Source organism: Phyllopteryx taeniolatus, chromosome 14 (assembly GCF_024500385.1).
Source record: "Phyllopteryx taeniolatus isolate TA_2022b chromosome 14, UOR_Ptae_1.2, whole genome shotgun sequence".
Classification (NCBI taxonomy): domain Eukaryota; kingdom Metazoa; phylum Chordata; class Actinopteri; order Syngnathiformes; family Syngnathidae; genus Phyllopteryx; species Phyllopteryx taeniolatus.
This window is the reverse complement of record NC_084515.1, coordinates 23,174,226-23,201,159: the sequence shown is the minus strand read 5'-3', so window position 1 is coordinate 23,201,159 and position 26,934 is coordinate 23,174,226. Positions and strand designations below refer to the sequence as shown.

The window sequence follows — 26,934 nt, the reverse complement described above, 5'->3', positions numbered from 1 at the left end:
TTTAGGAAGAACATGGGTAGGGTCTTCCTTAATGAGATTTAGACTCACCGCTCCCATGCCTTTGTTACCGGCACCGGCAACTTTGACGTGACAGTTGCTCACGGAATGACCCAACTGCCCGCAGTAGAAGCAGCGCCCTTCCCTCAGCCGGCGTTGACGTTCCTCAGGGGAGAGATGGAACCAGCCAAGTTGCATGGGTTTATCCGTGGTGGTGCTAGCCAATAGATTGAGACTGCAAACAGGGGATTAGCCTTGGTTTGGCTGGTCACTGAGGCTTGTCCTCCAAGCACGCGTCGACACATCCTTCCGCTGATCTCTGTCCAGCTCATGATCCAAAAGCCTTTTATCGATCTTTATGGCGAGAGCGATGAGCGTATCCAAGTCGGTCGGCAGGTCTAGTGTGACCAAATGATCTTTGACAGCGGGGGATAGTCCTTGAAAGAATGCGTCGAGTAGTGCCCTGTTATTCCACTGACTCTCAGCTGCTAGAATGCGAAACTCAATCGCGTAATCTGACACCCTGCGCTTGCCTTGTAGGTTGACAAGGGAGCGAGCTGCGTGATGATCTGGCGTGGGATACTGAAAATTTTGCTCCATAGTCTTTACAAAAGATGCCCAGGAATGACACGTGGCAGAATTGCGGCTCCATTCAGCAGTAGCCCATGCCTGTGCACGACTCCAATACAATGGACACTTTCAAAAAGAGTAGTTTAATAAACGGGCAGGGGTTGGTACACAGACAAGCAATCCGCGAAGGCAACAGTATCCAAAAACGTGAGACAGAGGCAAGGTCAATAATCAAAACAGGGTCTAGGCTTACTATGAGTCAGTGACGTGGAAATACAGATAGAATATATACAAACAACCATTCGCACTCACATTCACACCTACGGGAAATTTAGAGTCTTCAATTAACCTACCCTGCATGTTTTTGGAATGTGGGAGGAAACCGGAGTACCCCAAGAAAACCCACGCAGGCACGGGGACAACATACAAACTCCACACAGAGGAGGCTGGATTTGAACCCGGGTCCTCAGAACTGTGAGTCAAATGTGCTAATCGGTCGTCCGCATGCCACAGATATTTCTTTTAAAACCATTTTCTTTTCAATTTTTCTTTGGTGTGAACCAATCCCGAAAATACTTATTCAAGAATTTCTTGGGTTTAAAGAAAGTTTTTTTTTTTTCAATGCAATTATAATGGCCGTATATTTATTTTCAGATTTTCGCTATTCGGGCCTGGTCCATATCCCCCTCGAATAGCGAGGTCCTGTATATGAAACTTACCCACCTGTAAATTGCAATATTCTGACTGGAGGCCGAGCACTCCAAATCCTGCATTGGCCCTGAAGGTGACATACTTTAATTACAGGTAGTAACAGATTAACAGAATTGAACAGCAATGTTTTCATTAATATGCAGTTAGTATGTTGTCTAAGTGCCACACTTGTAGGCTAATTGTGTAACTAAGGATGATCATCTACTTTAATGGTGCTCGGCTCTTGGCTCTTACTGTAGCTTGATAGATTATCAATGTACGCACTTACTTATCAGTATACAGTCTGGTCTAAGGACTCACATTTTGTCTTTCACTATGTTTGAGTCTCGATTCAGTCTTCACTGGTTATGCGGGAAAAAAAACTCATCCCAAAACAATGACCTCAACTGTGAGTTGTTTTTAGGAAATGCATTAGGAACTAATAGATGTACAAATCTTGTTTTTTCGAATATGAAGCCTGTAAACTGATGCAGTCAGAAAACCATGAACATGTCAAGTGTGAAATTGAATCAAAAGAATAATGCATCAGCCAAACAACCGTATTAAAAAATATGTTTTATTACAGCATCGAGATGAGCTGAATGATTATACCCTTGATGGTTTGTCGTTCCCATTCCCATCACAGTTCTAGTTACTAAAGTTGATATGTGCAGCATTGACAATATTGTTTGTAATGGTGCTTATGATTCAGAGAATCTGATCCTAAAGGGTTAAAGATGCAGACATTTTCTTTTCACAAAACATCTGCAGAGTACTGGTAGTTCTTTTCCCTCCGTTGCCCCGAGCAAAAGATTACATGTGCTCTGCAAGATGAGCAATTCACTCTCCTGAAGTGTATACCTGTCCTAGAGGAGAAAGAAAATCATATACTGTACTGTATTTAAATGATATTAGTTATTTTGTACATATAATTTGTATGTATTTGTACTGAACAATGACAGTACACGTAAATGCAACCTCTTAAAATGATTTACATCATTAATCTTTCTAAACATGGATTAGGTTTGTGTTGGTGGTCCACCTGTCTTATATAGTGGGCCAAGTGGAGCAGATGACACAGTGTTTAGTGCCCAGTGGCTCCATGTTAAACAATAAATGCAGCCAAGGTCTGACATTCTCTGCTGTCACTCATTTCTATCTAAATGGCATTTGCTTGCTGTGGGGTGATGGGAAGGAGGAAGCCACCATGACTGGGGGAGGGATGAAGGACATATTCTGCTGCTGGTGCTGCAAACACAGTTTTTATATTTATCCCCAGCTATTTTTCACGTTTAATATTTCTGGTTTAATAATCCGATAAAGGATAATGATGCCAATTCCTTTAACCATTATGATCTTGTAACTATATACACGTTTTACAGCGCGGAGAGTCTCTGTTGTCAAAAAGCACAAGTGCAGTCAGTGACGAGGGCGATTGATTGATCATTGCCAACTGCCACTGAAAATATCCTTTATTGTTTCCCGCGTCAGTAGATGTTCTCAATTGCTTGGTATGCAGCGAAGGGTCATCAACAAAAATGATATCTCGCCTCTCTGCATTATTAGGGTCTGCGCTTGAGCACAGCTGATCTGAATATGGAGAAATGTGCGCGGAATCGATTTAAAAAATGTGAACAGTTAACACACGGAGCTCATTGAATAATTCATGAACAGTCAACACGATTTTGGTGAGTTAATGAGATGCAGGAAAAGGAAATTAGATATTTGTCCAAAACAGTACTGTAAGGATTATGAGATTATTATTATTTTACATTAAACCATTTTATTACCCCTTTTTATCATTAGGGTTATGGATTAGTTGGAGTCTATTATTATTATGATTATTATTACTATTGCACAATAAAAACAATTATTAATATTATTATTAGTAGTATTAGTTGTAGTAGTAGTAGTGGCAGTAGTATTATTATTATTGCTCTGTACTGCTGTGTATTAAAAAATAAATATGTTTTGGGATGAAACTAATATAGTTGCCAGGTGGATCCAGTAAGCCACTGCCTCCCTTGACCTAATGCCGAGTTGCCACTGCAAAAAAATAAAATAAAATAATGCACAGTGATTATTTCAAGACATGACACATAGGTACATATGTGTTTACCACTGATAATTCTGAATTTATCATAACAGCTTTTACACAAATTACAGTTCAGGACTAAGACTAAAACTATTTATTATGATTGTTATAGACTGCAACCATGACATCTTCTGTGTAGTTTTGTTCCCATATGGGTGTCACAACGTTATAGAGGAAAACAGCTACCTGAGAATTAAATGAACTCGACTTGGACAAGGACAATGAGCTGTCCCTTCTTCATAACATAGCCAAAGTCATTTAACTTAGATTGGACAATGTTGAGAGTGTTTTATGAGTCTGCAGAGGCCAGTGGGGTCTTGTTTGCTGATTTGCTGGGGCAGCATGTTAAGGCTAGTGAACTGTGACAGACACAGATAGTTTCTTCATGCTGCAAGAGCAGCTGAGCTGTGCCTGCTTTAGCTTTTGGGTTCCTTTAATGTCATAAAAACATGCATTATATACACACAATAGCCTCAGCATTACATGAAATACAACAGCAGTACCAAAATATCTGCCTTTTCAAATAAGGCTGTGGAACCTCTAAAACTGAACGCAATCTTTTCTGTGATGATAATTGACTCTCAAGTTGTTCTCATTCCGAAATTAATTTTCCTTTTGGAACAAATGTCAAATGAAACGATTCAACGTCATAATGGCGTGGAAACCCCCAAGTGGAATTTAGGTTCACAAATCTCATTTGTTCCGTGACTGTTCATGAACTTAAACAATTTTTCCCATGAATAGGAATGGAAATTGAATTGCAGTGAAGCCCCGCTTATTGAGGAGATGTGTTCCAAATAGATATATATATCCGTTTTCTACACTGCTTATCCTCATTAGGGTCACGGTATGCTGGAGCCTATCCCAGCTAACACCCTGAACTGGTTACCAGCCAATCTTAGGGCACATATAAACAAACAACCATTTGCGCTCACATTCATAACTACGGACAATTTAGAGTCTTCAATTAACCTACCGTGCATGTTTTTGGGGTGTGGGAGAGATACACATATACAGTGGGGCAAAAACGTATTTAGTCAGCCTCCAATTGTGCAAGTTCTCCCACTTAAAAAGATGAGAGAGGCCTGTAATTTTCATCATAGGTATACCTCACCTATGAGAGACAAAATGAGGAAAACAAATCCAGAAAATTAAATTGTCTGATTTTTAAAGAATTTATTAGCAAATTCTGGTGGAAAATAGGTATTTGATCACCTACAAACAAGCAAGATTTCTGGTTCTCACAGACCTGTAACTTCTTCTTTAAGAGGCTCCTCTGTCCGCAATTCGGACAGAGGAGCAATATGTTTCACTTTTTGAATTGAACTACTTAACTAAATTAAAGTTTTGACACTATTATGATTGATTGAGATGTACCAGTATGGGAGCTTGTGTAATGTGTTTGTCAACTTTGGAGAATGGCATAAACCATATTTCCATGGAGCTGCTTGGGTCTATATTGCTATGTCAAAGCGTCACACATTGTGCCAAATTCTGCACCACTTTCTGAAGCGGTCACGTGGTACAGCCATGCAGCGAAGCTTCGGACGTCATCATTTCCGGGCCCTCCCCCAAATGAAGCAAGCCTCGAGCTGCGCCTCACGGACACGCCCCCTTCATTACTCGACCCAAGCCTCGAAGACTCGGCACAACCTGTAACATAGGCATCATGGTATATATGTCCATCCATCCATTTTCCGTACTACCTATCTTCACTAGGGTCGTGGGCGTGCTGGAGCCGATCCCAGCTATCTTTGCTTATCTATCAAACAACCATTCGCACTCACATTCACACCTATGGTCAATTTGGAGTCGTCGATTAAACTACCACGCATGTTTTTGGGATGTGGGTGGAAACCGGAGTGCCCAAAGAAAACCCACGCAGGCACGGGTAGAACATGCCAACTCCACACAGGCGGGGCCGGGGATTGAACCCCAGACCTGTGAGGCAGATGTGCTAACCAGTCGCCCACCGTGCCGCCCTAATTATCTTTCAAAGCTTAATGTTGTATACAAGATTTCCACCCTCTGCAACACGATTGGATAATGGGTATAGAAGATGGATGGATGCTATTTAGACCAGAGGTTGTTATTCACTTGAGCGCTATCCCTCCTGCATACCAAAGGCCATCTGTCTAAGGAGACCAAGGTTTATTGACATTTTGCAACCTGCTTATTCATAGGCTGTCAAGGTCTAATGTTTTGATAATTTAGTTACATGTGCATGTAAATTAATGTGGCATACTGTGAACTTTATGGTTAAGCATCCAATTATTTTTGAATGCATCATATTAGGCTGTTCAGAACCAAGAGTAATTGGGTTACCCATGGTCAAGGCCTCAATGAAAGTTATTATTGCCTTACTAGTTTTATTTGATTCAATCCTCCTCCTTAGCTGTGTTCATTAAATTCTCCTCATAAGCCTCCAATTTTCAGAGTATCAAAGTTGGGAGTATTGACTGTTGTTGAAAATAATGTGCCATCTTGGACAATGTTTCCCACAACCTCCTAAACCGATGTGGCCCAAAAACCTTCATCAGTACTCACCATTCCACGGGTACACAGCACCAAAAACCAATTTCTGGTTTTGTCCGACAGACTTTTCCTCTTTACACCACGAGACACTCAGTTTAGTATATCTGTAGTATAGCTATCATCTTAGTGTGGCACGTTTGTTTTTCCAAAATATTCATCAAAAAATGTATACATGCCTGTACTGTACTGTACATGCCACGGGCACTCATACAAGGCGCGTGATTGGTTCCCGTTTACCGTATATGGTTTCACGGTCATAACAGTTCTGTGAGGATAACCATACCAACAATGTGGCCCATTACAAAAATGAGTTTGACACCCCTGAATTATAGACTCATGGGTAGGTTTTTTATGTGCACGAGCAGAGAGGTTTTGGAGGTGACTCACACTGCATGTGTACACTCTTGTTATCAATGGGGCATTGATTTACATTCAAATCTATGTTAGCATTTTAATTTTAAGAGTTAATAGTAATGACTAGTTTTAATATAGTCATATGCAGTATAAGGTGTTTTGCCCCAATTTAGTGGTTCCCATTGGAGACCACAGCACACTTAGCATTTGGTTCTATTGCCTAATGGTGTCATGATCCTGTGTTCTGCTGCTAATACAGTATTTTCCAGGCTCTGGGCCTGCTGACACTCAGTATTTTTCCATTCCCTGGCCATGGTGGATGGGTGGAGCCTCTGGTGCACACCTGCTTGTCATCATGATTAGTTAGGTTCTTGGGGCCGGATTGATGGGAACTTGTTGCCTGAATATTGTTGCTCCTTTCTGTTTGCCTGCTTGATTGTCTGTTTTCCTCCATAAGTATTTCTGGTTTTTGTTAGGCCTAGGATGATCTTTTCTTTTGTTACCTTGTTTCCGTGTAGTTTTCTAGACTTGTGTAGGAAAGGACTGCTCCCTTTGTTTTATTTTGTCCTTTGTTTCCTGTTCAAGTGTTTAGGGTTCTTCTTTGCGCTAATTCTTAGCTCGTTCTCTGTCTCTGCAGCTGTGTTTTTCTGTTACTGCTTTTACAACACCTTTTCTTGCAACTCCGTGTTAGTGTTTTGGCTCCTTTGTTTTATCGGCGATTTCATTAAACTCTGTCTGTCTGCGGTTAATGTAGTCCGTGTCAGCCTTTTTCTACATAATTCTTGAAGTGATCTTTGTTCGGGTTGTTTGTGCACCCCTTGTCTCTTCCCTCCCTCGTCACCATTTAAAACCGTTCCTTGTTGTCTGCAGTGGTAGACATCGGCATGCTCTAAATATGTGGGGCGGCAGGTCAACCTCTCCTGTTGATGAATTGATTTATAATGTAATGAAATTTTGCCCAAAACATAGTATTAGGGCCTTCTTTCAGCAGTGCAAATTATTATTTTTTTGTCTGCATCCCCCAACCCACAAAGCAATTGAATGCCACACATCTATCGATGTGCTCCAATGGAAAAATTGTGACCCTGTTTGGAGGTTCCACATAAAATATACTGTACTATATATTTATTGAACCACAAAAGAAGCAGATGGCCGCAAAGAGGAGGAACCGCTGAGATGAAGGGGAGAGTGTGGGGTGGCAGTGGTCGGTTTCAGCTGCTACACTCTGTGTGGGGCGGGCTTAAGAGAAGCACAGCAGCTCAAAAAGGCAAGCAAGAAGAAAACAGTGCTGAAGAAAAAAAAACAAGCACACAGTACATGTTCACCCTTTAAAAAAAAACAAAAACATCCAATTCTGGGAGCACAACATTTCAGAGGACACTTGAGCAGCAGCTAATGTTTCCTTTTGAAAAGCAATTACATGCTTTTCATTCATGCCCTGAATAAAAATGGCCACATTCACCCACAGCTGTATTTCCTGTTAATACTGAACTGACTTACTGTTTTATCGGTTAAAAAAATATTTTAATGTTTCATTTGCATCCTCACTCAAAAAATCTATGACTTTCGGCATTGTGATCCACATTCAGAAAACTTTAGTCTGAATGATTCAACATCCTGATTAAAATTTTAACTTTTTTAAATGAAAGCATACTACCTTGATGCTGATGAATTTGCATCATCACCCACAAACATATTCAGACTCAATATGTTTTGATAACACTATACAATGACCTGTTTCATACAACTTACAACCTATGTTCTGATGGCCAATAACTTAAAACCACATTGCACCAAAGCAGGTTTGTTGGGGCTGCAGGTTTTTTTTCTGGGTGCTTTTGATAAATGGCTTTTGCTTTGCAGAGTAGAGTTTCAAGTTGCACTTACGGATGTAGCGCAGAACTGTATTTACTGACATTGGTTTTCTGAAGTGTTGCTGAGCCCATGTGGTGATATCCTTTACACAATGATGTCGTTTTTTTTATGCAGTGCCGCCTGAGGGATCGAAGGTCATGGGAATTCAATGTTGGTTTTCGGCCTTGCTGCTTACATGCAGTGATTTTACAGATTCTCTGAACCTTTTGATGATGTTATGTACTGTAGATGATGAAATCCCTAAATTCCTTTCAATTGTACATTGAGGAACATGGTCCTTAAACTGTTCGACTATTTTCCCACGTACTTGTTCACAAAGAGGTGAACCTCGCCCCATCTTTGCTTGTAAATGACTGAGCAATTCAGGGAAGCTCCTTTTATACCCAATCATGGCACCCACTTGTTCCCAATTAGCCTGTTCACCTGTGGGATGTTCCAAACAGGTGTTTGATGTGCATTCCTCAAATTTCTCAGTCTTTTTTGCCACCTGTCCCAGCTTTTTTGGAACGTGTTGCAGCCATAAAATTCTAAGTTCATGATTATTTGCTAAAAACAATAAAATGCATCAGTTTTAACATTAAATATCTTGTCTTTGTGGTGTATTCAATGAAATATAGGTTGAACATGATTTGCAAATCATTGTATTCCGTTTTTATTTATGTTTAACACAACATTCCAACTTTATTGGAATTGGGGTTGTACAACTTGCTTTACGTCCAAACCAGTGGGAAAAGGCACCTGGCTACTTGCTGTTCGGTCGCTTAGCAACCAGCAAATATGGACAAGCTTCCGCTGTACTGCCGGCTATACTCCACGGTGGGCACCACGAAAACGAAGTGCAGTTTGCAAGCTTCTTAAAAGAACCGCAGTGACTGTTACAGTGTGAATGGTTGGCTGTCTCTACATTCGAATCAAAATGAGAGTCATCTTCAATTGCCAAGTATGTCAAAAACCCACAAGGAATTTGTGGATATGGAATATGTGCCCTGTGACTGATTGGACCTAGTCCGGGGGGTAATCCGGCTTTAGTTCACTGGGATAGGCACCCTCTTTGAACAGGAAAAGCAGTATCGAAAATGAATGAATTGAAATGCCGACTGGTTAGAGCGTCTACCTCAAAGTTCTGAGGACCATGGTTCAATCCCCAGCCCCGCCTGTGTGGAGTTTGCATCTCCGTTGTCCTCCCACATCCCAAAAACATGCGTGTTAGGTTGATTGAAGACTCTAAATTGAGTACGAATGGTTGTTTGTTTATATGTGCCCAGTGATTGGCTGGCGAGCGGTTCAGGTTGTACCCTGCCTTTCGCCCGAAGATAGCTGGGATAGGCTCCAGCTCGCCCCCGACCCTAGTGAGGATAAGCGGTACAGAAAAATGAATGGATGGATGGATGTTAAACTAATATCACTCTGACTGTGATAATCAAAATAGAGCATTATTACTTTCTCAATGCAGCGCAGGGTGGAAAAAATTTAAGGTAAAAATCAGTTTTGATTATTGCAGGATTATTTTGTTTTTCCTTCCCATCTAGCCTCAATAAAAGAGACAGCAGCAAGGCCAGTGTATTTATCTGGATCAAATAAATCCATTGCAACCATGACAACCATTGTAAGCAGGGCTTTTGGTGAACACACATTACATAAGGAAAGCATATCCTGTACAACGGTATATTGTAGTAGCATTTTAGCAATGGTATTTATTTATTTAATTTCATTTTTACCTTCACTGCCTGCTGATGTGTTGCTACAGTTATACAGCGTGCCCACAAGCAGTGCCCTTTGCAATAACAGCAGAATTGAAATGTCAGTCAAAAAGCTTTCTGTGGCCAACTCATCATGGATTTGCCGTTGGGTGATTTGACTTGTACTTCCATCTTATTAACAGTGCAATAAACATTTTACTTAATAGATTCAAAACACAAGTCTGAGTTATTTAAGTTCAAGGCACACTAAATATATTCTGAAAGCAGCACTATTCATTATTTACAAGTCATTTAAAAGAAGCATAATAAGTACAGGTGGTGATTACGTACAGTACAGTACAAGAGCATAAGTCCTTAGAAATAGTAAGAAAGAAGAAAAGACAGAAACACAGCCACTCACTGTATCATTTAAAACTTATTTTAATATGTACAAACTGCAGAGCACTGTGACCTATTCACACTACAATAAATTGACCGTTACAGACAAATGTTAATGTAGTTAATTCCATCAACATTTGAATTGCACACAATGGAAATGTGTTTTTTCCAACTTGAATAAAAAAGGCATGTTATTTGGTAAAATGGCATTTGCAACAAGGACCACAAAAAAACAGAGTTTTAATTTCTGCCATCATATTTACACAAAACATACTACACGATGTCTCAGCGCAATGGAGTTGCTTCACAGTTTCCCACTCCTCTGAGAGTATGGTCAAATATCAACTCTGTCCTCTACCTACAGTATCTCTTTTTAAAGGGTTGATTCAGGGATCGAATAGCTGAATTAATAATTGTTAGAGTGGCACGGTGGGACGACAGGTTAGAGCGTCTGCCTCACAGTTCTGAGGACCGGAGTTCAATCCCCGGTCCCGCCTGTGTGGAGTTTGCATGTTCTCCCCGTGCCTGCATGGGTTTTCTCCGGGCTCTCCGGTTTCCTCCCACATCCCAAAAACATGCACGGTAGGTTAATTGAAGACTCTAAATTGGCCGTAGGCCGTGAATGTGAGTGCTGATGGTTGTTTGTTTGTATGTGCCCTGCGATTGGCTGGCAACCAGTTCAGGGTGTACCCCGCCTCCTGTCCGATGATAGCCGAGATAGGCTCCAGCACTCCCGCGACCCTTGTGAGGATAAGCGGCTCAGAAAATGGATGGATGGATAATTGTTTGACCCATCCAATGTCACACAGTTGAATCAAATGATATACAATGTCCTTGCTTATGTTTTCCCAAAAACATCCAAACAACATCATTGCAAGTTTCTCTTCTTTTGTGCTTTTGATAAAGCAACACATTGTTTCATGAACTCAAGTAAAACCCTTTAGCAGTGGATTTCATAAGCGAGCTGTGATCCAAAAAGAAGACTCTGACTGAGAAAGACCTCCTCTGGGTCTGTGGTTAGTGGCCCCTCGCCACCATCTCCTGGATTCCTCCTAACCTCCATTCCTCCTGATCTGGACAGGGTCTGAATCACTTGATGATCCAGGAGAGCTTCTTTCATGCTCTTTTGTTGGATATACCCTCCCATCATGGGACACCTCATCGAGGCGGACCCAACTGGCTTTGCTCGGTTAAGCACATACATCTCATGGCCGTGGTCATCGCTGTATTCCTCCAGCTGTGCAAAAGTGGTGGGTCCGTCAGAGTAATCATTTACATAGATGATGCTCTCTTCTTTGCTGGTACAGTAGGATCCCACTTCTTCTTTATGATATTGCTGATGACGGGTGTAGATCATAATCAAGAGAAGAATAGCAGTAAGTGCTAGTAAGGAGATGCCAACAGCGATGGCGGTCTGCGTGGCTGGGCCAAGAGCACTAAAGTCCATGCTGTCTTGCTCATACAGTGGCTCCTGGCTAACATCCACAACCTTTGGTTGGTTGTAGGAATTAGATGAAGACGAAACAGATGAGTGTGTGTTTAATTGAGGCCAGAATTGTGATGAATATGAGGAGGACATATTGACAGCTAAGTGAAATATAACCCTTGCCACACCACCGGGGTTCCATGCCTCACACTCATAGCGACCAGCATGTGCTACAGTCACATTGCTGAGGAAGAGCATGCCGCTGCCCATGTCTGGATCGAAGCTGTCCCTCTCACCGCCCTCCTCGATCCCACGCACAACGCCATTGATTCCTCCAATCTTTTTCCCCCCACTGCTGGGCAGAGCCGTCACAACTCCTCCAACACCTGGGCGAAACAGTTCACCATTGGGCCCTAGCTCTTGAACCAAGCCACGTGGGGACAACTGGGCCTTGCCATTGGAAGATTTCTTCCAAGTCACCTGCGGCTGAGGATATCCTGAGGCTTGACATGAGACTCTGAGGCTCTCCCCGAGTCTTACAGTTAGATGACTACGTTCAAGTTGTACAACAGGGGGGATGCAGACCAGGCTATTAGGAGCCACCTCCCCCAGGCTGAGGTGGGAAAGGCGAGGTGGCTCCGAGCACATTAACCGACGCTGCTCAGCAGTGCTTAACAGCCGCTGTCCGTCCTCGCTGATCCACGTCCTTAGCCAGCCAAGAGCGCAATCGCAGCGCCAGGGGTTTTCTGGAGGATGAGAATGAAAGCAGACAAGAGAAATATGGGATTGAATGAAATCTGACTGAAAGTCTGTCAATTTGTGTACATTGCGCAATTCTTCAGTCATCATATGCGGTTGTTTGTACTTGTACAAAGCATTGCTTGAATCCCATGTCACTTGAGCCTGATATGATATATCATTTAATTAGTTTACTTAATTTCACGAATCCACATGGGCCATAAGAAAAGCCAATGAAGTCACTGTAGTAAAGTGCAGACTCTTTGGCCAAAATTACTCACCTTTGTATTATGCAATTACTTATAATACTTTCCTATACTGTTAGGTTTTTATAATGGGGACAGTTTGAGCCTGAACAGATTAACTGTGTTTCAATTATTTCCAATGAGAAAATAAAGTTTCTAAAGCTTATGTGATAGGAGGTCAACTACAGCTCTTCCCCTGTATAAGGGAGGCAATATACCAACAACCGATGCCTCCAGGATAAATGTTGACAGGGGGCAGGTTTTTATTGTCATCTTATTATGAAGACATGCTTTGCGGTTCTGATAAAATTGTTATGGTAGCACCCACAGTAACCTCATTGCGAGACTGCCATTGTTTACACGCTGGCAGTCACTTTTGGCAAATCTAAACAATGCCAGTCGCCTCTGAATATTCCTCCTTTCATTGAATGTATTTGTCAGTTTTTTGTGAAGCTCAACAAGAAAATGATGAACTGGTAATGTTACTTGTGCAGCTTCTTCACAAGAGTATTTGTCATTTGTTAGTGCTGCATTGTTTTACTTCATGACTAATCACGTGTTTTTTGAATTTGGACTTTTTTCTAACCTGTGACTCGGAGCACCTGCAGGCTGACAAGGGGTTTGAGTGAGGAGGCTCCCAAGGTGTGGAGGTGATTTTGGCTGAGATCCAGTAGAGCCAGAGATGACAATCCAGACAGAGCTTTGTCTGCCAGTAGTTCTATGCTGTTTTCCTGCAAGTGGAGTTCCTGGAGCCGCTGCAAGGACAGTGCAAAAAATGACAATTGTGAATAGAAGTGAGCAAAATAACCATAATAAGCAATCATTAACAAATCTGCACAGGCAAAGGAAAGCTACTCCTTGTCCTCAGAAACCCACTTGCAACCCCCTGAAGGTGTTGTCCTGGACTCGAGTGATCTGGTTTCCTGCAAGGTAGAGGATCCGAAGATGCTCCAAACCCCGGAACATCTCTGGGGTGACGAGATGGATGAGGTTTCCATTAAGGGCGAGCTCAAGTAGCTGCCGCTGGTTGAGAAATGCCCCTGGCTCAAGAGCTGAAATACTGTTATTTTGGAGGTACAGGTAATGAAGGCTGCCCAGCCGAGTCAGATCCTGAAGACGAATATGCATAATAGCGTTGTCCTGGAGAAACAACGTCTGTAGGGTAGATATGTAAAATTAAAAATATCAGAATCAATCAATGAGGGATTGCTTTATAAATGGTAAGTGAGAGATGATGTCTGAATTTGTTTAGCACAAGAACATGAGCACTGTCTGTTATTTACAGGCAGACAACAGTAGACAAAGCTTTCTGCATTCCACACTGTGAGACATTCCTGTAAATTCTGCAGTTATTTACCATCCATCCATCCATCCATCCATTTTCTGAGCCGCTTCTCCTCACTAGGGTCGCGGGCGTGCTGGAGCCTATCCCAGCTGTCATCGGGCAGGAGGCGCGGTACACCCTGAACTGGTTGCCAGCCAATCGCAGGGCACATAGGAACAAACAACCAGTCGCACTCACAGTCACACCTACGGGCAATTTTTTAGAGTCTCCAATTAATGCATGTTTTTGGGATGTGGGAGGAAACCGGAGTGCCCGGAGAAAACCCACGCAGGCACGGGGAGAACATGCAAACTCCACACAGGCGGGGCCGGGGATTGAACCCGGGTCCTCAGAACTGTGAGGCTGACGCTCTAACCAGTCGCCCACCGTGCCGCCAGTTATTTACCATATATCGTAAAATACTTGAAAGCATTTTATGCAGTAATTATTTACAGTTTATGCACCATTTTTGGATTTTGGTTGATGTCACAGTGAGCGTTGCTGTAGTTTGCATGCAGCAGAACCGTGAAGCCGTGTGGCTCCCAGCATGCATTGCACCATAACTATTGAACTGCTGTCGTAGTAAAGAGGTTAATCCTTAATCTTCATGAACGATACGGATTAATGTTACATTGATCTTGTGTGATTGTTACTCGCAGTTTTTTTAATGTGTGTCTTATTTAACGCTTGTCTTACATTTATGTTTCACTTTTTTGTGTTTTGTGTGATGGAGTGACATTGCATAGTTTAGCTAAATGAAGCTAAGCTAACTGTCACCTGGTGACTTATCAACTGCATTAGACACAAGTGTGAACTTCCTTGTGACTAGTCAATTGGGCCGACTTCTCCTGCAAGCCAAAGGAGCTCCCGTTAACCTAGCAATGAATAGAAACATTGATTTGACACTGTTGGCAGTAAGTTACCGTAATTCAAGTTTGTTGTAACTTGCACTTAATTCAAGTTGACAGTAACTTACTGGCAACTGTTGCCAGTAAGTTACTGTAAAAATGCTATGGAATGTCTAACAGTGTACAGTATACGCCAGCGATTCGGATGTAGACTGAGACGCCTGTCTATATGGACCCAGACCCATTATTAGATTATTTTGATGACAAAAGAAATTTGAATTATTGACACCACTTTTGCCTGGTTCAAAAGCACTTTGTTTTTAAATGCAAACTTCAAAAACTATACTAGAAATATGTTAAAAGTTATTTCCAGTTTGGTGTGATCATCAACAATAAGTATTGTAGGAATAAAATAATTGTAGCTTTAAAACAATTATTCAAATGCAGAACTGTTAATATTAGTTGTTTTCAATTGGTAATTGTATATTTTAAGATCAAAATCATTACAAAATGTTGACCCCAGTCATTTTCTCCAAGCATGGACAATATGTCATTGGGGTTTTAATGCCAACTGCAAAACAGAAAAACATTACACAAACGCTCCAAGTAATGGCCACAGAGGTCTTCAGGAAACGACTATTGGCTAAATTAATGCATATGCATTCATTGTTGGTGTTTAAAAAAAAAATAAAAGAAAAAGAAAAGAGGAGCCATAAGGTAAAGGATAACGAGAGACTTTATGATTGAGGTTAATGGAAGCTACGCTTCCCTAATGTTGGGGGCCTGAACTCATCATGACAAGACAGGTTAATGTTGAACATCTTGTTGACAGATGATCAGAGGGTCACTTTCTGTGCTACAATGAATGATTGCCCCTCCCTCAACATCCATGATGGTCATGGCAAAATGATTAACCACAATTATTTCAATGTAATAGATTAGAATGCGTCACAGAGATGTCAACAGATAGGAAATCACCATGATGTTATTGGAGGTTTGCTGTAGACTGAACTTGTCCAACTGACCTCAGTGAAGGAGGGGACACCCTGTGGGATTTCTCTGATTCCAAAAGAGCCACATTCCACTGTGAGACTGTAGCAGCGGCAACCTGAGGGACATCCCAGTGAAGGTTGGGAAACTAAAGCCAGGATAATCAGGACGCGTGTGGACAGCCCCAAGATGACCATGGTGGTTGAACAACTGAGAAAAGCATAAACTCAATGGATCACATGTCATTTCTTCTGTAACAACAACTTAACTTCATTTAAATGCAATGTAATGCAGGACAAACATGAACATCATCTGCATAAATATTGACTGCACGCTGATGAGGTGCGACTACAGTACACACTCTAATGGGAGCCGGTACCAGAGTCTAATCAAAATGTCTGCCCTTTACCCTTGTGCATCTGAACAAAGTATGCAAAATATTAGCGACACCACTATATCAGCCAAACTAATAAGCAGATTGTTGCGATTATGCCCATTAAAGGTCTGGGGTAAGGGTTTTAAATGATGAAAAAAAAAAACATTGGCAACATTATCCTCTTAGGGGATGGGAATAAGACAAATATTAGTTTAAGATCCCGATCGTTAGGTTGAACAATTCACATCTTTCGGGGATGTACAGTTGAAACCAGATGTTTACATATACTACCTATATATAAAAAGCCACAAACACTTTTTGTTTATTTGTGCCCTGGGATTCGCTGGCGACCAGTTCAGGGTGTATTGTCAATAAACCTATCAGAAGCTTCCAAAAAATAAAAATAAAAAATGACATCATCATCTTGGTTTTCCCAAATTATTTAAAGGCATAATAATTTTACTGTAGGTAAACTTCTGATTTTCAAGAAAGTAATGACAAGTTGCCGAAAAAAATCCTCTCAATATTCTGGCATTTAGCAAACACAAATAATATTTGTAATCCTAATTGTCCTAAAGCAAAGTTTAGTCTGATTTCATGACAGACAGTTTATATTGTGTATGTAAACATCTGGTTTCAACTGTACAAATACTGAAAGTACAGCATTAACAATTGAAGGACATGGGTGTTGTCTCCAACCATGGTTTTCTAGTTATTGTATCTCTGCAAAGGCAGACATATTGACCTAGCTCATCTTATTACATTGTTATATATGTGTGTATGTACTGTTGTGGTTGGGGAGTGTGCACTGCCTGTGTTGAAGTTTATGAAATGGCCAAAAAGGACTGATAAATATCCAGCTTGGGAGAGCTGTCCCGCATCCCATTATCAACGGCGTCTTATTTATGGCAGGGGCAACGGCTACGACTGTTACCTTATAAAAGATGTGATAAAAATATTTGTACTTTCACGCTGTCTTTTGAACACATGAATATAGACATTCCCTGTGTTTCTCTCTTTGTAGCATAAAGTCCCAGCTGTGAGAAATTGCACGTTCCTTTCTCACTACGCTACGCCAATAAAGGCGTATTTTTACATTTTAAATTTTTTTTTTTTTTTTTTTTACATTCCTGCAGCAACAACACGTTGGGTACAGATTTATCTCCGTAAACTGTGAGACTATGTTTACACCAAATGTAACCTCTAGTGGTAAACAGCTCTAAATGATGAACAACATCAGTATTGGCTTCTGGCTGCATCTTCCTGCAACATCTTCCTTTACTATAAACTCATCCTTTATCCATCCATCCATCCATCCATCCAGCCAGCCATCCACCCATTCTCAATACCGCCAGTCCTGTGCAGGGTTGCGGGGTGCTGGAGCCGAGCTGACTTCGGGACTACACTCTGAACTAGTTGCCAGTCCGTCGTACAGACACAGATAACCCCTCACACTCACATTCACACCATCACTGAATAGGAACTGAACCCTCGGTTCCTGCACCGAAGGTGCCAAATGCACCGCTACGCCGTCAGTGGCACTCATCAGTTATTTACTTATTAAATAGTTTTTTACATTGGTTTTATTTTTACAAAGCTATAAAGCTTTTTTTTTTTTTTTTAAATTGAATTTAAATTATTGTTCTGTTCAACTCTTCACATCAAAATAAACTTTGACTGCCCAACAGTACACTTAGTTTTTCATTGGCAGCAAATCTCACTGAGATATGCTTAGTTTTAGTTATTTTACATGTTAAACTGTCACCCTTAACCAGTCAATCTGCTTGAGCAACAACAAATTTGTTCCTGTTTGTGCTACCTGCGCCCCTTTTTCCATCATCGTCATTCAGTTCTATCATGGATTTGATCTCAGTTTCATATTGTAAAACATGCATATGGACATACCCTGGCCATTTTGCATGTTTGGTGTCTAAAGTGTGGACTTCACGATTGCAGCATAGATTGACTGTGACTCAAAATAAGATATAATTAACTTCATTAGCAGGAGCGGGCGTGATTTGTCCTTAGGGAAAATAGCATGGATGTGGTAACCAGTAAGTGAAATTTGATATATACAGTCGTATATGTTTCCAGAGGTTGTTTAAAATAAGGGACAGCATTTATAACCTGAGAGAATTATTCCATGTTGAAAAACCAAAGATACGAACAAAAGTAAAATAAATCAAATCAAACCATCGTTTGACTGTTGGGGTGTGAAACTGTGTGGAGAAATGTAAAAGAAATGTAGTATTCTGCATAGGCTCAAGAAACTTTCTAAGAATTATTTAATCTGGAAATATGAAAAAATTAAAGAAATGTGTCAATAAAATAAATACAATAAGTGTCAATAAAATAAATACAATAAGTGGAAGAATGCTCTACCTTCAGCCTATATCCTTTCAGTTTATCATGCAATAATGTAATTTATTTTGTCTTTGTATTGTTTGAAAAAAAGAGTTCTTAACCAAAAAGAAAAAAAACCCAACAACAATCGATCAAATTCCATCGTGTTTATGCTATACAGGAATAGCCTACTAGAACAGCTGAACTTTATTTTTGTTATGTACTTTTAAATTGTAAATGTGATTGGTTATTTGTAAAACTTATTGAATAAGATTTGTTTTTCCTTTAAACTAGTATTTTAAAACACACAGGTTGAGAATATTTTGGTATAAAAAATGGACAGATGTCCATATCGTCACAAGAACTATCCTTTTATCATTATATTCATTGGATGAAAGAATTATTTTCAATAAAATTGTAAGCCATTGTATTATCATTTGCACTGGAACTCTTAGTACTCATCTTATTCACACTCATTAAATTTACATTAACCATGTCTTATTTGTAATGGTGTAATAATCGGAGCAGCAATGTAATATTGGAGCCCATATTCCAGCAGCAACACTGCACTATTAAGAGAATGAGCAATGAGCTGTATGTTAATATTTCATGTTATATTTAGAGAGCATTTATGAGTATAGCCTGTCTAGAGTAATCCAATGTGGCCTACATAAATTGTTCAGTCATCAGAGAGACACTTCTGAAGAAAAGCAGCAAACAGCTCTCCACACAAAGAAAGAATGTATCTCGTAATTGTTAGGAAGGACAAAAAGACAAAAATGTCATTTTAAATACGGCCTTGGAGTGCCAATGCTTTTAATCTGTGTGAGAGAGAAAGAGAGATTTTAATTGCTTTGATTTCCAATGAAAATGTCACAGGGCAATCAGAAAGCAAAGATACTTGTTCGCCCCAGGCTAAGAATCGGAACAGAAAAGTGTGTATCTTGTCTGATAGATGTTATTAGGATACAAACTAAATGTCAGGCAGAGATGTGACATAGCGGTTAGCACGTCTGCCGCACAGTCAGGAGATCCGCCTTTGACTCTCCATTGGAACGTCTATCTCTAGGTGGAGTACGCATGACGACTAAATTGTCCGACTGTGATTGACTCGAGACCAAGTCAGCTGGGATAGGCTCGAGTTACCCGTGCCCGTAATGAGGACAAGTGGCATCGAAATGATATGTGTGCATGGCTAAATATCAATGCAAAAGAGATCTTGCTATGCAGAACTTTCACCCATCTTTTCAGTGTTAGTGTTCTCAGAAGGGCCGGATAGTCCCACAAAAAAAAAAAAAGAGATGATGACAAATCGAAAACAATGTTCAGTGACGAGGCTTCCGAACTCAAGCGTGCTGACTGTACAGTTTTTGTTGAGTGTTTTTTTTTTCCCACTGCTTCACATATACTCTTGCTGTGGTTCGTCATGCTGATGTTGGGATTTCAGTGGTGAGAGGTCAATTTGTTCATTTCAATTGCAGAAATCCTCTGTGGTACACGCGTAATCTGCACAATCAGATGCTTGTTAGCTAAGCCGCTCTCAGCACTGTGGATGTTTTCGCCGAGCGGTCTCTGTTGTTTGCTTTTAAAAATGAGGTCAACTGTATCTCTCCTACAAAAGCGTGAAAATGTAATAGGAGGATTTGAGCTTAATGTTGTGTACCTTTATCTGCGTGTAAAATCAACCACTAAAACCTGTTGGGGCAGATGTTAGTTCTCAAATGCCGAAGGAAATTGAATCGAAACACAAAACAATAAAGTGTAGCCGCAATTTTTGATATACACGCAGTTTTTGTGCAAACACCGGACTACTGAACAAGCTTGGAGTTTGTGTGAGTTTCGGAAATTGCCATTATCTATTCACAGTGGAAGCTTCAATTTGAACATAATCTGTTAGAAATAACGGAAAGAAAATTAATAGTTTCCAGGTAAACAGTTTTACTATCGCACATTAACATAGCCTGAGGGCATTTTATAAAAATGCTTAAATGAATAAAAAGAAGCCACTGCTTCGAGTAAAACGTAACAATGACGTGCCGAATAGTGAAGAGGAGAAGATGCATTTCTGCTTCGAAGATCAGTCGCCTTGAATGAAGACTTCATACAACTCACTTCAATTTTTCTTCTTGTTTTCTTATGTCTTATTATTGTTGTTGACCTAGTGTCGACTTTTCGAGCCATATTATACTGAGTAGCCAGGACAGCTGTGTGAACAGCAGGGCCTCTGTTTATGAGAGATTTTCATGAAGTCATAATTACAGTAAATATTTGTAGGAAATTTTTTTTTAAAAAATCGAACAAAGAACAGAAATTACAGCGGTAACTGAGCTTGCTTGTTTTGCCACATGGCAAGACTGCATTTTTTTGTCAACGTTAGATCTAAATATGGTCAAATTCCGACTCGTTCGACTGCTAAGCGGCTCTACTTATTGTACTTTGTTTTCAAATGCACAATCATGCATCTAATAATGCCAGCAGCAATGACAAACATTCAACACACAGGAAATGAAAGCAAAAACGTGTGGTAAGTAGGAAAGATGTTGACGTTTCGGGGTGCAGCTGACAGCCACAGCGCTCGGGGCAAAAGCCAAGTTCACATCTGTGTGTTGCCATTGCTGCCAGTCTGCCTCATCTGTTGGTATGGTAACTCTGATGATGAAGGGGGAAGTGTGCTCGCGGGACCTAAATGCCAGGCGCACTTCCTGCGAACTTGGCTGCACAGGAATACGAGCTGCCGTTCTTTCTGTAAAATTGCTCGCAGGAATTTTAGCTCTGTGATGACCGCGAGACAAATTTGAAATTCTCTTTCATTCCTACTTGTTTTTTTTGGACTGAAACTTTTTCTCTTTTACACTTTCTCTCTCTTTGACTCTCACGACTCCCAGGCTCCCTCGACGATGTCTCTGAAAGTCCCCATCATTTTTCCGTACCCCATTTCTAACCTCTTTCTTTTTCTCATTGCTCGTCCTTGTGGCTCGACTGACGGGTGCTAAATCATTTGTCCCACGGCATCCTTTTGTCCTCAAACACACTAAGGCCAAGGCGAGCTGGGACGACACTCTGGTACGAGACAATAAAAAAAAAAATAAAAAAATAAAAACAACCTCCGGCTTAGAGTGACCATATACACGAAAACACAAGCATGTGAATGCCCATAAACATGCAGCACACATCAAAGGCAGCCTTTACGTTACAATTTGACTGCCAGTTCAGATGAAAAAAAACACACACACACATACATACACTGCTTATGCTCTTGCACATCACGTCTGCCACCAACAGCCAACATTACTTCCCCACACAAATCGGATCCAAAGAAATAGGCATAATGTAGACACAACTTACATAGCTACACGTATTTGTCGGTCAGTGGTCAAGGAAGCTCTGCTTTGTTAATGGGCCACCATTGATTTCTTTCTTTTTCACGCTACTACTCTGACAAGCTGGGCCCAGGCTATTGATTTGAAATTGCACTTGTAAATATGTAATAGGGGGAGACATTCTGTGTGTGCATGTGGTTTTGAACGACCAATTATGACATTTGGGGTGGTCATTACTTACTGACATGTCTCCAAATGTATGTTTAAATGAATGGCCTTGGGTTTAAAATAAGCAGTTTAAGTTAACAGCCGTGTGAAGAATTCCATGAGTGGCATCACAATCCTTTGTAGATGATGTGGGTGGTTTTTCTCATTGATTTTACAGTTTGTCAGATTGATTTTATTAATAGCTATTGAAACGTAGTAGTTAAAGCCCCCACCACCAACACCAAAAAAACCTAACCAATAAATAAATTAATTAATTAATAAAAAAATAATAATAATAATAAAATGAAGGTGTCTGGGTTGATATGACGGACATGGAGACAACTACTGTTACTATGGTACATAACGGCCCTGTCAACCAGTACAAGTCTGTGTGACAGCGATGTGTTTTCTGAAGAAACTACTAACTTTCACATGAACTTGGCCTTCAAGAATCATTGTATTCGACGATCGATAGTTATCGACGTAGCCTACTTGTAGCAGCAATCGTGGAGAGGACAACACATTGAACGGTGACACCGCAGCCTATGGTCTCCTTTAGGAGCAGTAACACGATGTCACCCATGACAAAAATATGAAAGACTATTGACATACAAAGTTGCATTCATGACATGACAAGATCACAAGATGATTTGGTAAAAAAGAAAGACATTTTTAGACATTTGTACATAATTACATGCAGTATTTATGGCTGTATGTCAGCAACCACTCAAACTGATGTGGTCGTTATGGCTTTATTTAACCAATTTAAAAAAAAAAGCCTGTCTTACACAGGCTCTTCCGTGAATTGCCAGTTTGGAGTTTTAGTGTTCTCAGGTTGCTCACTGACATGAGCTCAAAATGGCTGTTGTCAATTCCATATTGTTCAGTCAAATGTGCCTAATTTATTATAAATCTCTTATTCCATGCAAATGTGCAACAAAAGTAGCCCCCACCATTTAAACCGCACGACTTCGCTATTATTGCTGTTGTCGTTTCGAGATTAGCTTGAGCGAGGGAATTGATAGCATTTCCTACCATTCCAGCTACTGCTTATGTTATATGGGCTAAACACAAAAACAACAACAAGAAACAATTTCTCCTTCCAGCGAAAGGTAATTCCACGCAATCTATCAGCGACCGTTTGACGATTTGAGCAACCCCGAGCAGGAGAGTGACATGCCGTCGTTCCTGAAATCTTGACAAATGACTGTCGCACCATGGCGGACACCGAGACGTACTTTATAATCTGGCCGGTCGGTGAGGCGTCAAGTGTGTATGTCTATATTCTCACCAAGGAAATATGGTAAATGTTAAAATGTCAGTTATTCCACGACGCAGTCATGTTTTGTTTCCCCCCTAGTTTAGTAGTTTCTAATTCATAGTCGGTGCGTGTTTGTGCCACTTTCCAGTGTTGCATTCTAGCATTTCATAAACACATTGACATCAGTTTTGAATAATGTCCCTTGTGCGGAATGTAACTGTCACGGCTTCTTGCTCTTTGTGTTTTAAAGAGAGCAACAGCGTCACCTTTCTGACACCACTATTTCTGTTTAAATGTCAGCGTCCTTAACGTTCTCCTACATAAAAGCACCGTTTCCAGTTTGAATGTTAAGGATGATTGACATAATCGATTAAAGCGATTCATTTTCTTTTGTCGCTCTGTAGAATTTGCGGTTCAACGCGATCTTTATACATTCTTCCCACTTCGTTTTTCATCAGTGGAATTGCACACGGCTCAGTCCGTCCCATTGTTATGTGCCCATTCTTGTCCAAGCAGCAGCGTTTCTCACTCTAATTGATGGATGACATTTGACAGCATGGAAGATGGATGAAGGCATGTAACATCCTCCCTCTTCGAGAAGCACTAAAAATTCATTTCATTGACTGTATATACTGTATTTTGCCTTAAGCACTCACGGTGAACAATGTATATTAAATTCTGACTCTTTTCAAGCTCAAGCATTACGTGCGCAGTTGCAGCTGGCTGAAACAAAACTGTAAATATGCTTCCGTTTACGGGGCCTCTGTTGACAGTACACTCGTTACTCAAACAGCAGTTTGAAGTGTGTGCAAAGCGTGTCCAAAAATGAGATTGAAAACTATGCTCTAATAACAAATCTAGTGCACTCTACAGCATTTCACTTAATATTAAATGCACCATACTGTTCACAGTAAGTGAGACATATATGCCAAATCATGCAATAATCTAGCCCGTGGTTAATAGTTGCGTTGTCTGCCCTAAAGGGTGACACATATTTTTCCTCCTCGTTTTTTTGTTTTTGTTTTTTTTTATTGGAATTGAGCTTTTCATTTGTACATTTTCACGGAATTGGTTTGCCACGCAATACAGCTGACATTGATTTCTGTCATCATTCTTTTGCAGACAGAAGCCCATGATAGAATTAAACATATGCAGGCATAAGCATTCAACTTGTCTGCTTTCCACATCTGTCTATATGAGCACAACAACACCCCCCTCGAACACACACACACCTTAGAGTTTGACAAATAGGATCCTATCCAAGGGCCTACTGTTTGGCCCCATGTCCATGTCCCGAATAGCAATTAAGCAGAGTCACGTGCATCCCAACTGCGGCATTAGCCATAAAATGGCCCCACTTAATGCTGAGAATGAGAAAACATGACCTTCTAGCCAGAACATTTACTGCCTCTGCTGGCCCCTGAACTGCACTTTGTTTCCCTCCATTTCCATTGTTATAATGCTATCATCCCATCAATGTATAAGCGGTATGCATTGTGCACAACTCAGAACTACTTTTGTAAGACGTGGTTGGCTTTTAACACATAGGTCATCAGGCATAAATAGCGATAGCTGCAAAAAAAAAAAAAAAAAGATTCATGAGGTTGAATTCTCTCATTTTTCCTCAATAAATGTTCAAGATTGATCAAATGCCAATTAACCCGCAACTTGAGCACATTAGGCTTTTTCTGCACATCAAGATAAATTCTTCACAAATCGATACAAAATACTGTACTTCGCTGGAACAGTTTGAAAATCTTCCAGGGGCCGAAGGTGAAGAAGGTTGCAGGTGTGTTTACAAAACTGCACAAATATAGTATTAAGGGTCCAAGAGGGTACCAGTCAAGTAACAAGTACCCTTAACCCTACAATAATTGTTTGAGCATTTCTGTTTGAATTCTTGATTATAGTTCAAGAATTCCTCTTTATTAATTTTTATGACTATCTCTTGTCACTTGTCACTGTTATTCCTTAATTATGCGATACGGAGAAGCAGCAGCAACAACAGCAATAATAATAATAATAATACTCATAATAATTCGTGGAGGCTACACGTCATTAGTAGAGAGCAGCGAAAAATAACACTCGTGCAGTTCCTAGTAAATCCTTAACATGTCCACCGCGAGGTTTGTTTCTATCCCAGACCTACCGATTCTCCGCGTGCAGAGTTGCTCGCTCCCGACCACTTAAACGCCGAGAAAAGCAGACATTGTGGAAGAAAGAAAGCAGACAGCACGGTTGTGAGAGCCGCCGAGTTGGCGATGATATTCCCCACAACGGGAGCTCGTCCTGCAGAGAGGAAGCAGCTGATGTGCGCCAAAGCCGGACGACAGCGCTGGTGAAGCTCGGTTGACTCTTTTCACCTCCCCTCCTCCTTCTATGGGATTTCTTATCTCGCCTACTGTTCGTTATTACCTTCCAGTAATAACGACCCTAACTCATCTTTTTTTTGTTTTTTGTTTTTTGTGTGTGGGGGGCGGGGGGGGGGGGGGACCCTGAATTGATATTAAGCGAAATTAAGAGGGGGATGGCGCTATTCATTAAAAAAAAAAAAAAGTAAAGACAGTTTACATTTAAAAAGTCGATACTCCTCATAAGGAGCAGAAGAAGTGTGACTCACATCCCACAGTCGGTGCTGCTTTTATTGCCTGCAAATACATAGAGAGAAGGATCGAACTGCTCAAATGCTTTCATAAGTTCTTCCGCAAAAAAAAAAAAAAAAAAAAAATGTATTTTTGAAAACATGATTACGACTTCCCCCGGAAATTTAGGACAATCGAATTGTGACTTGACAAATACAACACATATAAACTCTTTGTCGGATATTTCTGACGAGGGCGGGAATTCCGCCAAGCAGAAAAGACGAAGAGCAGATTCCTTGGTGTTAATACCGCACCTGCATGCCCGTTAAAACTAATTCCACCCAAAGTGTTTTGATATCTGAGGGTGTGTGCACTTGTGCAACCATGTCTTGGTTGTTTGTTTTTACTTCCCCTCTCATTTTCTTCCAGTTTAGTTGTACAGGTTATAGGTTAAAGTGGAAAAAACATTTATCTTGCTCTCATTTTGGTATACGACAAAAATCTGCCGTTTGAACCGGGGTGCATAGTTTTTTTTATCTCCACTATACCGTCCCTTCACCTCATTTGTTAATAGTTTGTTTTATCGACTTTGTTGATTGTGTTAACAGAAAAAAAATACATAAATTAAATATATATATATTTTTCTGAATAGAATGAATAATTTTGGAAATGGGTGCCCTTTTTTCGGCTTGAGCACCCACCCCCAAAAGTGTCTGTGCACGTGCCTGCATACACTGTTGTGCAGTATATTCATATTGGGAGAGCCCAGAAAACACCTTAGACACTAAGAATAATACCACATGATTGCTCTTCCACCATTTTGTTTAAAACCTCCACTCTATACTGTAGTTAAATTATGAAGGGGGGGGGAGGGAATCAAGAATGAAATCCATAGATTATAGACAGCGATGTGGTCTTTCATTATGAAAGGTTGCTGCCTGGCTGGTGCCTATACATGCAAAAACTCCTTGCCTGACTGACTTGCTATTATGTTTCATGTACGCTGAAAATGAGTGTGCAAAGCAGTAGAACGATTTATCTCAACCAGTGCAGCCTCAGTGTCATGCGCAACCATATTGC

The 26,934-nt window shown here is 40.7% G+C and overlaps 1 protein-coding gene across 2 annotated transcripts; it reads right to left on the bottom strand.

Annotated features, from left to right (window-relative positions):
* Positions 1 to 10,220: 10,220 nt before the first annotated feature.
* Positions 10,221 to 25,652, bottom strand: lrrc24 (leucine rich repeat containing 24). 2 transcript variants are annotated; one of them, XM_061798102.1, is made up of 5 exons: positions 25,422 to 25,652; positions 15,801 to 15,975; positions 13,480 to 13,758; positions 13,190 to 13,358; positions 10,221 to 12,366 (listed from the first exon to the last, which is right to left on the bottom strand). In XM_061798102.1, exons 2-5 carry the CDS (start codon positions 15,960 to 15,962, stop codon positions 11,135 to 11,137), a joined length of 1,842 nt encoding a protein of 613 aa, XP_061654086.1. In that variant the 5' UTR covers positions 15,963 to 15,975; positions 25,422 to 25,652; the 3' UTR covers positions 10,221 to 11,134. The 2 variants fall into 2 exon arrangements, with proteins under 2 accessions (XP_061654086.1, XP_061654087.1); XM_061798103.1 differs by lacking the exon at positions 15,801 to 15,975 and having other exon boundaries at positions 25,422 to 25,651.
* Between the last annotated feature and the right edge of the window lie 1,282 nt (positions 25,653 to 26,934).